Below are 16,915 nucleotides of genomic sequence, written 5' to 3' on the forward strand. Positions count from 1 at the left end.
TTGCTCCAACCCTGATAAAAACTCACATGTCTGTAGCTTTCTAGTAACCTTAATGCAGAGTTTCCACTGCACGATTTTTAAAGTAGTCGGGTCACTGTTCTTTTCACCCTGCGGGACTATCCGGGGGAACATTCAGCTGCTGCTGTGTGCACATTTCACGATGGATCGGCGACAGGGGGTTTCACATTGCATGACTTTACAAAAGAAAGAATCACCGACAACTTCTGTTTGGTCCGCAAACTACATTTCACAACCAAACACACGCGAGACTGAAATTGTTATTAAAAATGGTAGCCTTGAAAAAAAAAAAAAGCTTGCAATCCAAATTGTCTGTGCGTCGATTTGCAGTGAAAAGGAGAAAAAGGAGGAAATGGTTGGGGAGACGAGGGGAGCAAGGACTGTGTGTTCTGCAAAGAGAGTTGGGCGTAAATAAATAATTTTGTAATGTGCTGCTGGTCAAGCAAATGTTTGTGCTTTGTTTGATATAAATTATAAAGCTTGTGATATAATTGTAAAGCTTGTGATATAATTGTAAAGCTTGTGTTTTCTAATATTCTGGTCTATAACTTCTCCCCGAACTTCCCGCTGCCCTGTATCTTGATCTCTCATTGGCTGTAGAACATCACTGATGTAATTTTCAGTCAGAACACGTTTCACACAGCAAGATTTTCCAGATATTTAGCATGCCAAATATCTCACGACTCATCAACGATTTTCTTTTAGATCATGTCTTTGATAACGCAAACTGCATGTTTGTCTCTTGCGTGAATGAGCACCGATTTGCCTCTGATTTCAGGCATTTGTCTGTGATTTGGCAAAATCTGTCGGCGAGTGAAAATCAGGGCTAAAATCGTGCAGTGTGAACTCGGGTTTAAGAACATTAGTGTGTCGACCAGAGCTAAAAAATATTTTTTAAAGCTCTTAATATTTCTTCATTGTTTCTTTACAAAATTAATTACTAACATTTCAGAGAAAGTGACTTCTGCGATTGTCTCACCAGGTTAAGTAATTTCACATTCAAGTTTAACTATAGCAGATAGTTCAGCAGCTTCATGATACTCACACAAGGTCAGAGGTCACAGCAGGTCCATCACTGAATTCAGGGGGTTGAAACATGGAGTGGTTACTCTTCATGGACACACAGCTGAATCCTGAAGACGGTCCATCACTGAATTCAGGGGGTTGAAACATGGAGTGGTTACTCTTCATAGACACACAGCTGAATCCTGAAGACGGTCCATCACTGAATTCAGGGGGCTGAAACATGGATCTGTTACTCTTCATAGACACACAGCTGGATACTGGAGATGCTGCTCTCTGAGTGTGAACAGACGCCTCCTCCTCTCTCTCCTCACACACACTCATTTTACAAATACAGTTCTCCTCTTCTCTCTCTCGTCATTCACACTCATTTTACAGACAGTCCTCCTCTTCCTCCTTGATGAGAGACTTGATTTCAGACCTGTTTGTGGATACAGAGAACATACAAAATACACAACTAAATTTGACACACTGTAGTAAATTATAAATTAAAATTTTCTGTAAATTCACAGTTAAAATTAAAGTACAGCAGACTGTCTGTATTTCTGTACTTCATCCAATAGAGTGAAACACCACCAGAATAAATCACAGCTGTCTCTAATGCATAGAGTAAATTTCACAGTGTGATTGGGCTTCTTTCAACACAAGCTTCAGTCGTCTGACCTCTTGTCCGTATCATTGCCTTTCCCAGTTATAGTCAGTTAATAAAAACTTATATAATAAAAACAGCTTATAATAAAACATCAGGCATATTTTGTTTATTCAGTTGTGCTACTTCTAGATGTTTCTGATTTTTGTTTTTAATTGTCTTGTATGCGTGATGTTTCATCAGCTGATTAACACATAGGCCTACTTAAAGGGATAGTTCACTTTGAAATTAATTTTTGATATGTTTTAGCTTACCTCAAGGGCATCCAAGATGTAGGTGTCTTTGTTTCCGCAGTAGTTTCAATTTTGATATTTTTAGGTCAAACCGTTCTTGTCTGTCAGTCATATAATGCAGGTCTATGGTCATTGTCTCAAAGAGCATGCACAAAGTCCAAATTAAAACAATTCCCCATCGTCCAAATGAAACAATTCCCCATCATAAGTACACATTGATGGCCTAAGACACGAAACGAGCGGTTTGTGTGAGAAAACGAACAGTATTTATATCGTTGTTATCTCTTGAAAACAGCACACGTCCAAATGATCTGACGGCGCGGGCGGGTATAGATATATACACTAGATGTCGCCTTCGCTACTGCAGTTCATTGGAACGAAACCGTAGCCAAGGCGACATCTATGTATATATCTATACCCGCCCGCGCCGTCAGATCATTTGGACGTGTGCTGTTTTCAAGAGATAACAACGATATAAATACTGTTCATTTTCTCACACAAACCGCTCGTTTCGTGTCTTAGGCCATCAATGTGTACTTACGATGGGGAATTGTTTAATTTGGACGATGGGGAATTATTTTAATTTGGACTTTGTGCTTGTGTTTTGAGACAGTGACCATAGACCTGCATTATATGACTGACAGACAAGAACGGTTTGACCTAAAAATATCAAAATTGAAACTACTGCGGAAAAAAAGACACATACATCTTGGATGCCCTTGAGGTAAGCTAAAACATACCAAAATTTATTTTCAAAGTGAACTATCCCTTTAATCCTTCCTCCCAAAAAGTGTTCAGTTTTCAATGTATTTATCTCCTAAACTGCTATTGAATATTGTGTGATCTTTAAAATAACAGTAGGTCATTTTGTGGTGAAATCATTTGTTACTGGATAATTAAGTGAAATCACAGGGGAGTTACAGGAGTTTTAAAATCCTCAATAGAAGTAAATATACAAGACTGTCCCAGACTCCCTGATAAATACCAAAGTTCATCGCCACATTAACACACACTAAATCCACACACTCTAATATATCCCATCAGAGCAGTATTTGAGGCTAAGCATACCACACGTTCCCATCCCACATAGCAACATTGTGTCGGCCCAGATCCGGCCCACATCTGGCACACGTGGAAAGATGATCTGGCCCACATGCAGCGTGGATCTACGGCACTTGAGTGGGCCACTCCTGTTTGCCAGATCTGGGCCACAAGCAGGCCATAGCAATGCCACATGTCAGCCAAGAGCAAAGAAATAAACCAGAACGGGACCTTATCTGAGCCACAAAGTCTGTGTATATTAAATATGAAGTCATCTCAGCCTTAATAAGCCTGTTAACAAGCAGAATCACTGAAGGAAAGAAGAGAACAGAAAAAAGAGACAAGCAGAAACACAAGAACTACAACTGACTCCAGCCACAGCCTTAGAGGAAATCAGCTGAAGAGAAAAGAAGACATTAAATCTGTGAAGATCTCAGCAGAGGAGGATTAAACAACTCCACAAACAGCATTACCAGCTTCACTTATTACTAACCAGACTGACTTTATTTCTGTCAGACGTCTACAGAAGTTTTTATTGAGAATTAACAGAGGTTTAACTCTAATGTGTTTCATTTGAAGTCACCATAACAGTGATGAGTGCTTCCATTAGTTGGGCTCTTAACTCTTATTATATCTTTTGTCTTCTTTGGCCGCTGTGATAGTGTGTTTGTCAAACACATTTGCAGCAGCAAAGAAAGCTAAAGTGAAATGAGATCAGGTGATGATGGTTACCTGTTGATGGTTTTATTATCATCATGAAATAACCTGTTTCACTGATGTCTTTGAAATCTAAAAATTATTTTGTTCAACTAATATATTCACATTACATACATCTGCATGCATAACATCTGCAGCGTGAGGTCCAGCAATATTATTACAATCAGTTAGCAGACTTTAACAAACATGAGCATGAAACATTACTGTTTGATGACAAACACAGACATCAATAATCAACGTATGAATCTCAACAATGGTGACAATCAAAAGTACCTTGCTGCAATGCAATAGTACAAAACTCCCAGCATGCATTGCAACATGAATAAATTATGCAGCTGAATTGTCCTATAATTTTGTTTGATTCTAAATATTTGCTTTTATTTTTTTGCTGTTGTTTTTGTTGTGACATTTAGTAGCTTTTCAGTGATGTTCTGAATTATTCTGTTTATTTAAAAAAAATATATATTGTCACCATTGTTGAGATTCATGTGCTGATTTCTCATATCTCTGTGTGTCACTATTGCTTAATTTTTCGTGCTCATGTTTGTTAAAATCTTCTAACTGATTGTTATAATATTGCTGAATCTCACGCTGCAGTAACACAGGGTTTGTGATGTGAATATATTAATGGAACAAAACAAATAGATTCCAAAGATATCAGTGGAACAGGTTATTTCATGATGATTATAAAACCATCAACAGGTAACCATCATCACCTGATCTCATTTCACTTTAGCTTTCTTTGCTGCTGCAAATGTGTTTGACAAACACACTGTCACAGCAGCCAATGAAGACAAAAGATATAATAAGAGTTAAGAGCCCAACTAATGGAAGCACTCATCACTGTTATGGTGACTTCAAATGAAACACATTAGAGTTAAACCTCTGTTAATTCTCAATAAAAACTTCTGTAGACGTCTGACAGAAATAAAGTCAGTCTGGTTAGTAATAAGTGAAGCTGGTAATGCTGTTTGTGGAGTTGTTTAATCCTCCTCTGCTGAGATCTTCACAGATTTAATGTCTTCTTTTCTCTTCAGTTGATTTCCTCTAAGGCTGTGTCTGAAGTCAGTTGTAGTTCTTGTGTTTCTGCTTGTCTCTTTTTTCTGTTCTCTTCTTTCTTTCAGTGATTCTTTTTGTTAACTTATTAAGGCTGAGATGACTTCATATTTAATATACACAGATTTTGTGTCTCAGATAAGGTCCAGTTCTGGTTTATTTCTTTGCTCTTGGCTGACATGTGGCATTGCTATGGCCTGCTTGTGGCCCAGATCTGGCAAACAGGAGTGGCCCACTCAAGTGCCGTAGATCCACGCTGCATGTGGGCCAGATCATCTTTCCACGTGTGCCAGATGTGGGCCGGATCTGGGCCGACACAATGTTGCTATGTGGGATGTTCAGGAATTTGCTTTGAAAAATTGAGATGTCAAGAATTTTTTAGTTTATTTTAGAAAAACTAAATTAATTGGATATTATATATGGTTGTAAAATAAGTTATAAGTGTTGTTATAATTAATGGGTACCGAGATTAGTATGTATTTTGCTAAATAACCTAATTTATCATGACCTAATAAGAACCACTTCAATTAATCAAGTGTTTCTTCTGTCACACAGGATCTGCTGAACAGTCATTTAGAAGATGATTTTCGTACAAAATATTGAAAAGTAAACACATCTAAATACATGAAAAGTTACTTGTATTTGATGTGTTTCCCATCGGGTATGTAATCAAAAGTTCTCCACACACACTTCCGGTCTTCACACACATTTTTTTTATTTTTTTTATTTTTTATTAAACCTTTATTTAACCAGGGAAATAATCACATTGAGATAAATATCTCATTTACAAGTGAGCCCTGGCCAAGGTAGCAGCACACAATATACATAACTACATAAAACAAATTACACAACACACACATATACAGCAATAAAACAAGACTAAACGTTAAGAGCAAGTGCAGACCGATTTGAATGTTTGGTTGAGATATAACTTGAACTCATTAATTGAAATAAGTACATCAAGTTTCAATGATCTTTGGATCTCATTCCAAGCAGCTGATGCGCTATAAATAAAAGCAGTTTTTCCAAACTCTGTCTTCATTAAAGGAACATTTAAAAGAATATATCTACTTGAACGTAGATTATACCCTTGACTATTAAAAGTTATTAAACTATTCATATATTGAGGAAGCTGGCCGACTAATGCCTTGTACACAAGTATGAGCCAATGCTTGTACCTTCTTATGTGAAGTGAAGGCCAACCTACCATTTCATACAGTGCACAATGATGAGTGTGATATTTTGTGCAAGTTATAAATCTTAGAGCAGAGTGATAAACAGAGTCTAATGATTGTAAGAGAGCTTTAGTGGTATTTCTGTAAAAAACATCTCCATAATCTAAGATAGGTAAGAAGGTAGATTCCACCAACTTTCTCTTGGCTGACTGTGAAAAACATGCACTATTTCGAAAATAAAACCCCAGCTGTAGCCTTAACTTAGACAACAGTTGTTTAACATGTAACTTGAATGATAAGTCCTCTTCCAACACAAACCCTAAATATTTGTAAGAGGAGACCAGTTCTATAAAATTACCTTGCAGAGTGTAAAGAGGTGGTGGAGAAGAATCAGGCTTGTGTTTCCTAGAAAATACCATGTATTTTGTTTTCTTATCATTCAGGACTAATTTTAGAGAAAATAGGTTACGCTGAACTAAATCAAATGCTTTCTGCAACTTTAAAATGCAATTGTCAATAGAAGATGCAAAACAATAAATAATGGTATCGTCGGCATATAAATGAATACTTGCGTCTGATAGATTATCACCAAGATTGTTAATATATAATGTAAACAACAGGGGACCCAAAATGGACCCCTGTGGCACACCAGATTCAATGGTGAGCTTATCAGAAATAGACCCCTTAATTTGCACTCTTTGACACCTATTCTTTAAATAGTTCCTAATCCAACCTAATGCGGTTTCAGAAAGACCAATACAATGTAAACGCGACAACAGAATACCATGATTGACCGTATCAAAAGCTTTAGTCAAATCAATAAACATTGCAGCACATGATCTTCCAGTATCTAAGGCGCAGGTAATGTCATTTAAAACTTTCATTGTGGCAGTTACTGTACTATGATTTTTTCTGAAACCGGACTGAAACCTAGATAAAATGCTATTGTTAATTAAAAATTCCTTTAGCTGTTCGGTAACAATAGATTCTAAAATTTTAGCCACAGCTGATAGCTTCGAAATCGGTCTATAATTATTTAATATGGTTGGATCACCGCCTTTCAACAGGGGTACAACCAAAGCAGATTTCCAAACATCAGGAACAATATTCTGTTCCAATGATAAATTAAAAATATAAGCTAATGGACCAGCAATGATCTCGGCAGCTAATTTCAGAAAATATGGCTCAATTTCATCAGGCCCTGCAGACTTCTTGATGTCTAAATTTTTTAAACCTTTTAAAACCTCACTTCTTGAAATTGGAGAAAAATTAAAAGTCGGACTATCTTCTCTCAGAAGAGATGGATTTGGTATAACGCTCACAGGAATTTCTTTATAAATAGAACTTGAAGAAATAAAGTGTTTATTGAAAATATTTACCATATCCGTCTTATTATTAATGAGACTATCTTTTACTAAAATTTGGTCAGGAAAATCATTAGATAACGTGGAAGGTGAAAGTGATTTGATGGTTTTCCAAAATTTTATAGGATTATTCAGATTTTGTGAGGTTTCTTTTAGATAGTATTCAGATTTAGATCTGCGTACAAGAGCTGTGCATTTGTTTCTCAATACTCTAAATGCTACCCAGTCTCTTTCTGTATCTGAATTCCTCGCAGTGGCCCAAGCCAAATTTCTTTCATGAAGGAGTTCAGATAATTCATTTGAGAACCATGGATTATCGCGGCCTTTTACTCTAAAAATCTTAACAGGTGCATGTCTATTCACAATCTTCATGAATAAAGTGTGAAAATACTGCCATGCAATGGATACATCAGGTAATAAAAACAGTCTGTCCCAGTCAGATGTAAACAACTCATGCAGAAACCCCTGAATATCAAACAATTTAAAGTTCCTTTTTATAATAATTCTAGGTTTTACTTTGGGAATTTTACAATTTCTTATAACCGCTATAGTGCAATGATCACTGACATCATCAGGGAAAACCCCTGAATAGGTATATTTATGGGGTTTATTTGTTAGTATAAGATCTATTAAAGTGGACTTGCTTAAGTTCTTATGATTTGGCCGTGTTGGTGATTCAATGAGTTGAGTGAAATTCACAGAATCACAATATGCTTTGAACTGATCTGAATTTGAAGTCAGCCAGTTCCAATTCAAATCACCCAATAATACAAGATCTTTAGAAAGTAGGTCAGTTAGGACATCTGACAATGAGGTGAGAGCATCACTAATAGCTGCTGGTGGTCTATAACAACCTACTATACATAGATGACAATCCTTTCCATATTCCAGGTCGATGGCCAATAAGTCAAACTGTTTAGGGAAAGAGACTGATTTAAGAACAGTTGCATGATAGTTTGATTTAATGTACATTGCAACTCCACCCCCTTTACTTTTACGATCAGCTCGAAACACATTATACCCTTCTAATGCAATATCATGGCTTGAGATTGATTTTTTAAGCCACGTCTCAGAGATAACCAAAACATCTGCTTTAGTCGTCTTGCACTGTAAAAAAGAATACATTGATTTTATTAATATCTAATTAATAAAAATGAGGCAACAGATTACAAGCAATATTATTAATTAAATTTAACAAATTAGAATTGAGTAATAATTAATCAAATTAATTCCTTAAAAGTTAACCATTTAAAATGAGTAAAATTTACAAAATATCTTTTATTGCCAACATTGAAGACACCTGGTGTTAACAAGCAGAATCACTGAAGGAGAAAACCATAATTAAAGTCACCATTGTGGAGATCAGTGTGTGTTTTAGTTGGGCTCTTGACCCTTAAATTATTAACTTTCAGTTTTGTTCTGTTGCTGTACATGAGTTATAACAGCCAGACGAACAAATAGAAAAAGTGATCTCATGGTGTTGGTTGTGTTTTAACATAATCATTATTTCACATTTATTAGACCAGAATCACTGAACTCATATAGAGTCCAATTTATGAGTTAAGTTAACTTTATTAATTACAGCAGTATAATATTTTTAGCTGTTTCAATGAAATCCAAATGATCAAATCAATAATAAAAAATAAATAAATATGTATGCATGGTGTTTTTTTTTTTGTTTTTTTTTAGGCACAAACACACATCAAGATTTTGCGTATGAATCTCAGCAATGGTGATGAACAGATCACCTCTGAACATAAGCTCATTATTTATTCATGCAGCAATGCATGATGGGAGCCATGAATGAGTTTTGATTGGTGGAACCCAGAATGCACTGCAACATGCTTTATAAATGTCACCATTGTTGAGATTCACAGGCTGATTATTGATGTCTGTGTGTCTCCTTTTTATGTCAGAGAAACTTTTTAGAAATTATTTGCCTTACATTGTATAAGTTAAAAATATTATGTTGTACAAGGCCAGTGCTGCTATAATTAATAAAGTAAATCTAACTTATAAATTGGACTCTATATGAGTTCATTGATTCAGGTCAAATGATTGTGAAATAATGATTATGTTCAAACACAACCAACACCATCAGATCACCTTTTCTCTTTGTTCATCTGGCTGTTATAACTCATGTACAGCAGCCAAAAGAAACTTAAAGTTAATAATTTAAGGGTCAAGAGCCCAACTAAAACACACACTTATCTCCACAATGGTGACTTTAATTATGGTTTTCTCCTTCAGTGATTCTGCTTGTTAACACCAGGTGTCTTCAATGTTGGCAATAAAATATATTTTGTAAATTTTACTCATTTTAAATGGTTAACTTTTAACCAATTCATTTTATTACTTATTACTCAATTCTAATTTGTTAAATTTAATTAATAATATTGCTTGTAATCTGTTGCCTCATTTTTATTAATTAGATATCAATAAAATCAATGTATTCTTTTTTACAGTGTGGCCCATATTTGTATCTGATCTAATTTTGGCAACAGGCTACGAACATTTAGATGTACAATGCCAAGGCCTGATCTATTTGAAAAATCTAAAGGAGTTGAAACAATTCCCGCTGGACCAGGATTTGGATTAATACCGGCCAACAAAAGCAGCAACATTATCAGATATCGCTGCCTTACATTTTTTGATGTTATACTACATTGATCATTTCTAGAGTCCGATAGAGAGATCTTAGGGATGAGAGTAAAGATGAGTGAGTTTTTTGTCCTTGTGTCCATTAACGCGGAATTACTGACAGCCCGGAATATAAAAATAATGTCCGTACATTTGGATGGAAGAAGCATATGGAGACGCGACAAATGAATCGCTTTTTCTTCCGTTTTTATTGGTGTGTCCCATAGTCCAAGCATGAAGATTACCGTGCAAAAAAGCAACACCTTCATATTACCAGCGTTTGAAGTCAAAATCGTTCAGACTAAATCCGAGACAAATTAAGCTCGCTCGGACAGCTCCACGACCCCGACAAAAGGGCAACGAGCAGAGCAATATTGTGGAAGATATGAGTCTTGTTTACGGGCAATCAGCAGCTGGAGAGTTTAGATAAGGCAAGAAACATCACCGACCTTGACTGCTATAATCCCCACCGCCAAGATGATCTATGAATCCGGGGGTTCTTCAAGTAGATGCCGTGCCTTTCCGTGCTGTTGTTTAACGCCGATGCTTTCCAAAGCAACAACGTGGTGATGAGACGTCAAGCCGGAATTGTGCAACAGGTAAGCACGCTTCACCCCGCGCAAAACCGGACAGCCAACTTTCCGATTCACCGTCGTATAACGCAACCGCTTCCCATAGCGAAAGCGAAAGCGAGGTGGATGACGACCCAGGGTAGAGTAACGTTAACAGGTAGGCACGCTTCACGCAACACCAAGCAGATTATAAGTAGCTCAAAGTCCGTTAAAACAAATCTGACTTAATCCAGACTCAATTCAAGAAAGAGCCCACATTTTAAACGCCTTCTTGGAATAAAACTCTCAACATCTAAACAAATCAAAAGAAGACTGTAGATCAAAAGATCAGACAAGACAAACACAGTGCTGCCATCTTGGATTTCAGTTGAATTTTCAATTAAATTATATTTTAAGAGCATATGTGTGGATGAATGGGAGCATGATCAAGTACATCATCAAGCAAAGACCGTGGGTCTTGGGACAGGCCCTCATTTATACTGTCTTCATATTTCAGTGATCTAAATATATTATCTATTTTTGTCTCGAAGCATTAATGGACATATAATGCTATGTTTACGTGTTTATCTCCCAAATTAGTTCTTATAAGGATTACCAATTCACATAATAAAAGTCAAATCAGGATCGATGCAAAGAAGACTAAAAAACATAATATTACAAAATAACATATTAAATGAGCCTGTTAAAAATCGATGATTATTATCAAACATTGTTCACTGTTTCCGTGAAGTGAGTTTCGATTGTATATCGATCAAACTGTGACATGTGACCTTGTTTGAGTTTCCGCTCGTAACTGGGAGTACATCGATCTAGTACGAGTTCACGGGTGGGAAGTCACTGGTTTGACTGCCGTTCCAATGCACTTTCACGGGTATAAGGTTGGAAAAACACGGATTACAGGTTGCCTGAAACGCTAGTACAAAGTCGTGAGTCTGGTTTGAAGTCGTGATTTACGTGCTCAAAAACCTGCCTGGAACGAAGTTCGACATGTTTAGAGTAAATGCTCAGTATTAATACAGCTAAAAAATGTTTTAACGAACTTACCGTAACCCGTGAAGACATTTCTGTTTCTGAATCTTCTGAAATGGCGTCCACAAGATACGACTGCTGTGCTTTCGCTTTCATTATATGAGTCACGTGAGTTCTGCTAAAAACAAGCTCCGCCCCAAACTGAACTGAACGTGGTGACGTGCTACACGATCTACTGCAGAGCCAGTTGAAAAAACAAAACAAAAACCTTTATTAAAAGTAAATTTGGAAATGATTATATCACTATTAAACCTGGCACATAAATTCATGTGAATTTGGAAAAAGCTTATTTAAAGCTTGTTAATATTATGCTAGATGAGCCTGATGTGACTGAGGAAATCTCTCTCTTTCTGTTTAATGATTGCTCTGCTGTTTTACCTTTTGAGCCTTACAGTATGTTTAATGTTACAGTGTCTTTTTGTTGTGGTAATTTTTTTAATAATAAATGTCATTGTGGTTTAGCCTATCTTTTATCTTCATTATCACCATTCTTGTTCTTGTGTGTTTTCCCCCTGTTTGATAAATCTATAAGTTATTCCTGTTGCTCAGTCAGTAGAGAGAGGCACTAACAACACCAATGTGTTCAATTCCCATTATAATGCCGGAACTGATAAAAAATGTGCATTTTGTCAGATAAAAAGGTAGGCGACCAGCCAAATGTGTAAATGTAGCGTGTGTTTTAGATACACTTACTTACATAAATACATATACATTGTTTTGTACAACTGTAATTTTATTGTTTTTCTTTGAATAAAGCCTCGATGCACACTTCAGCCAGTAGATGGCGAAAATTCACCATACAATTGATTTCCACACAGTCATAAAACACCACAAGAAGGAGAAAAATATAAGCAATCGTGCATGACATCAGATAGATCATATTATTCCATATCTGACAGTGTATTTCATTTACATGCTGTAAATGTTGTACATGTAGTGTGTGTCCCAATCAGGAATGTCACAGTGTTTTTCCTTCCACATCCCTGGAGAAAATTACAGGCGGCATCCCTATGGCGGCATCAGCTGTTGTTTCAGAGTCATGCACTGTTAGACCTTACCGGGTTTTTTTACAGTAAAATACTGGCAACATTGTTGCCAGAAAAATACTGTTAATTGTACAGTTCTTTACTGTAGTCTAGTTTGTTTCTGTAAAAATGCACTAAATTGTAATTCAAATGAACTAATTACACTTGCAGAAACCGCCTGCCTTAAATTGACCAACTGTCATTTAAATGTATTAACTAAAATGTATAATGCATTAATAATGTGAGCAAAGTATTACTGTGAACTTCTTTCATTTGAGACCACTAAAAAACTATTGTACATAAAAAGATTTCCACTGGACCAGCAACTACACAGTCATTGCCTGTTAGATAAAGCAACATGCAGCAAATCATCAATGTTTGTAGATCTTCTCCTGGACTGAAGCACAGGCTCTACTCTTCTGCACAACGGTGACCCCAAAAAATTTTTTTTACAGTAAACTACTGGCAACAGTGTTGCCAGTATATACCTGTTTTATAACTCACAGTTTATTACTGTTAAAATACATTTTGTGGGTGTGTCTTTTTATCTTACACTGTTAACTCTTTCAACCCCACAGGGAAATCCACACTACAAAGAGTAAAAAGTAACATTGAGACAGTGTTGCAGTGAGATAATTAAGGGAATATGTAAGTGATTGTTAAGCATTAGTGATGAACACCTACTGTTAATAAGCAGAATCACTGAAGGAAAGAGAAACTCAAGAACAGAAAATAGAGAAACACAATAACTACGACTGACTTCCAGCCATTACACATTATTACACTTATTATTAACCAGTATGACTTTATTTCTGTCATACAGAAGTTGTTATTGAAAATGTTTGGTTTGAAGTTACCATTATAGAGATCAGTGTTTGCTTTAGTTGGGATCCTGATGCTAAAACATTAGTTTTTCTTTTGCTGCTTGAGCTGTGTTTTTGCAAGTCACACTTGTGCGCACACAGTTTATGAATGACTGCAGTTATAATGCTTATGATGACAAAATCATCATATTGTCTGTTCATTCACTAAGGAATTAATTCTTATTCATTCAGAGTTTTATCCTCGATCAAAAGTGTTACATTAGCACTACTGTGAAACTATAGCAATAAATTACTATGACTCATTTTTTTTAACACATGCATAAACCAAAAAACTATGTTTTAGAAACACAGAGATATCACAATTTAGCACATTAATCTCAACAATGGTGGCAATATTTCTTTATTTTGTATTATTCATGCAGCAGTGCATGCTGGGAGTTTTATATTATCCTGGAACCCAGCATGCATTGCGACATGAAACTTTTCACCATTGTTGAGATTCATGTGCTGATTGTTGAAATCTGTGTGTGTCTGAGTCAAGCAGGAGTAAAATAAAATTGAATGCACTATATGATTACAATATTCTTCAGAAGACCTGATTACAGAAATATTGATTTCATTTTGAAGTTACACATATTTATGCTAAATATGACATACCCATAATTTCAATGAATATACACAAGACAAATCTGAAAATCAGATAGTCCAAGATGATTGTGACATCATCACAAAAGAATAAAAATACCTGATCAACTTCCTCTTGACTTTTTTTTGCTATAACAAACGTGCTTTATAAACTCACTGATACAGCAGCCAGAGAGAGATGAATGGCAAGAAGTCAAGGGACAAGAGACCAACTAAAGCAAATACTAATCTCCATCATGGTGACAACAAACTTTATTATTAACTCAGGCTACGTTTACACGTGGATGGCTATTTTCATAAACGGACATTTCTCCCCTCTTCGTTTTCAAAAATAACATCGTGCACACGAACCTGTGTATATGCTGTCAAGAGCATGCCAAACCTGTAGGTGGCAGTGTAACGAGAAGCTCAAGCCCACCTTAGCCAATCAGAATCCCGAAAATGGTCACATTCCGTGACGTCGCTGCCTAAAACTCCGTTTTTCTCTGTTTACATGCAAACGTGCAAACGAAGATTTTCAAAATCTCCACTCTGGCCGGAGTTTTTAGAAAGAATCGGTTTCATTGGCGAATCCTCCGTTTGCGTGTAAACGAAGGGTGCAAACGAAGGGAAATGTCTCCGTTTTTCAAAATAACCATGTACGTGTAAACGGGGCCTCAATCTCTGTAAATTCTCAACAAGAACTTTTGTACATGTATGAAAGAAATAATGTTAAACTGGTTTGTAAACTGGTTTCACACTCTGTGGCTGGAAGTCAGTTGTATAGTTTCTGTGTTTCTCTTTTTTCTTTTCTTGTTTCTCTGTCCTTCAGTGATTCTGCTTATCAGGTGTTCATCACTGTCTCAATTCACTCATTTCTTTTCATTCAAGTGGACTATATTAGTGAACTAATGTAGGGAATAGTGAATGAGGGTATAGGGTGTGTTTGGGAAAACAGCCTCTGATTGTCGACTTTGAGCGCTGTTAATTCACAGTATATTCCTGTAGGCTAGTTTTGTTTTCTACAGTATATTACTGTTTTAATGGAATATGGTAGGGCTGGGCGATTTAAATCGCGATATTGTTATGCGCATCTCATCAGTAAAGCCGGTTCCTTGATTAGTAGTAAATCGCCATCACCTGCTTTCAGATGTAGCGGCATTTACTACAAAGAGCCGTAGTTAACTGACAAGCTGAGCCATATCGCATTAATATCGCGGACGTATCGCCAGCGATATTTAATGCGATATGGCTCAGCTTGTCAGTTAACTACGGCTCTTTGTACACAGCAAACACTCCTGTGTTAAATTAACACTCCTGGGAGTGTATGAGTCCACACTCAAGAGTGTTTAAGTTAATGAGATAATTAAGTGATTAATTTAGTGATGATTGAACATTATTGAAGACACCTGATGTTAACAAGCAGAATCACTGAAGGAGAAAATCACAAATTGTAAGCCACCATTATGGCGATCAATGGTTGCTTTAGTTGGACTCTTGACCCATATATTATTAACTTTAGATTTTGTTTGGCTGTTGTATCTGGCTTATAATCGCCAGTTGAACAAAGAAAAAAGTGATCTGATGGTGTTGGTCATATTATGACAATCATCATTTGAACTTGATCACTGAACTCATTAAAATCCTTCTTTCTGACTTCGATTTATGTTGTTGGTTACAGCATAACTGTGATTATGTGTAAATGCCTGGAATTTTTGATATAATATAAAGGATTTCTTAAAAGTCATTTAATATTCTGCAAAGTCTGTATATATTAAATATGAAGTCATCTCAGCCTTAATAAGTTAACAAAAAGAATCACTGAAAGAAAGAAGAGAACATAAAAAAGAGACGAGCAGAAACACAAGAACTACAACTGACTTCAGACACAGCCTTAGAGGAAATCAGCTGAAGAGAAAAGAAGACATTAAATCTGTGAAGATCTCAGCAGAGGAGGATTAAACAACTCCACAAATAGCATTACCAGCTTCACTTATTACTAATCAGACTGACTTTATTTCTGTCAGACGCCTACACAAGTTTTTATTGAGAATTAACAGAGTTTAACTCTGTTTCATTTGAAGTCACCATAACAGTGATGAGTGCTTCCATTAGTTGGGCTCTTCACTCGTATTATATCTTTCGTCTTTTTAGGCTGCTCTGACAGTGTGTTTGTCAAACACATTTGCAGCAGCAAAGAAAGCTAAAGTGAAATGAGTTCAGGTGGTGATGGTTACCTGTTGATGGTTTTATTATCATCATGAAATAACCTGTTTCACTGATGTCTTTGGAATCTATCAATTGTGTTGTACCATTAATACATTCTCACCACAAAGCCTGTGTTACTGCAGCATGAGGTTCAGCAATATTATAACAATCAGTTAGAAAATCTTAACAAACATGAGCACAAAACATGAAGCAATGGTGACACACAGAGATATCAAAAATCAGCACATGAATCTCAACAATGGTGACAATATTTTTTTTTTTAAATAAACAGAATAATTCAGAACATCACTGAAAAGCTACTAAATGTCACAACAAAAACAACAGCAAAAAATAAAAGCAAATATTTAGAATCAATCAAAATTATAGGACAATTCAGCTGCATAATTTATTCATGTTGCAATGCATGCTGGGAGTTTTGTACTATGCTGGTACCCAGCATGCATTGCAGCAAGGTACTTTTGATTGTCACCATTGTTGAGATTCATATGTTGATTATTGATGTCTGTGTTTGTCATCAAACAGTAATGCTTCATGCTCATGTTTGTTAAAGTCTGCTAACTGATTGTTATAATGTTGCTGGATCTCACGCTGCAGATGTTATGTATGTATGCAGATGTATGTAATATGAATATATTAGTTGAACAACATAATTTTTAGATTTCAAAGATATCAGTGAAACAGATTATTTCATGATGA

The 16,915-nt window shown here is 36.1% G+C and overlaps 1 protein-coding gene and 1 long non-coding RNA gene across 2 annotated transcripts in view; one reads left to right on the forward strand and one right to left on the reverse strand.

Moving 5' to 3' along the window:
* The window catches only part of LOC311083677 (protein NLRC3-like), a 51,171-nt gene extending 39,553 nt beyond the window's left edge, over positions 1-11,618 (reverse strand). Inside the window, exons 1-2 of the mRNA XM_084115408.1 lie at positions 11,533-11,618; positions 1,064-1,462 (exon numbers count right to left, since the gene is read on the reverse strand). Of these exons, the coding sequence (XP_083971534.1) occupies positions 1,064-1,365 (302 nt within the window). The 5' untranslated portion in view covers positions 1,366-1,462; positions 11,533-11,618. The remainder of the gene's footprint in view (positions 1-1,063; positions 1,463-11,532) is intronic.
* The window catches only part of LOC311083714, a 176,974-nt gene that overhangs the window by 59,055 nt on the left and 101,004 nt on the right, over positions 1-16,915 (forward strand). The window lies entirely within an intron of this gene.

This window comes from Abramis brama (genome assembly GCF_963993115.1).
Source record: "Abramis brama genome assembly, chromosome: 1".
In the NCBI taxonomy this organism is placed as follows: domain Eukaryota; kingdom Metazoa; phylum Chordata; class Actinopteri; order Cypriniformes; family Leuciscidae; genus Abramis; species Abramis brama.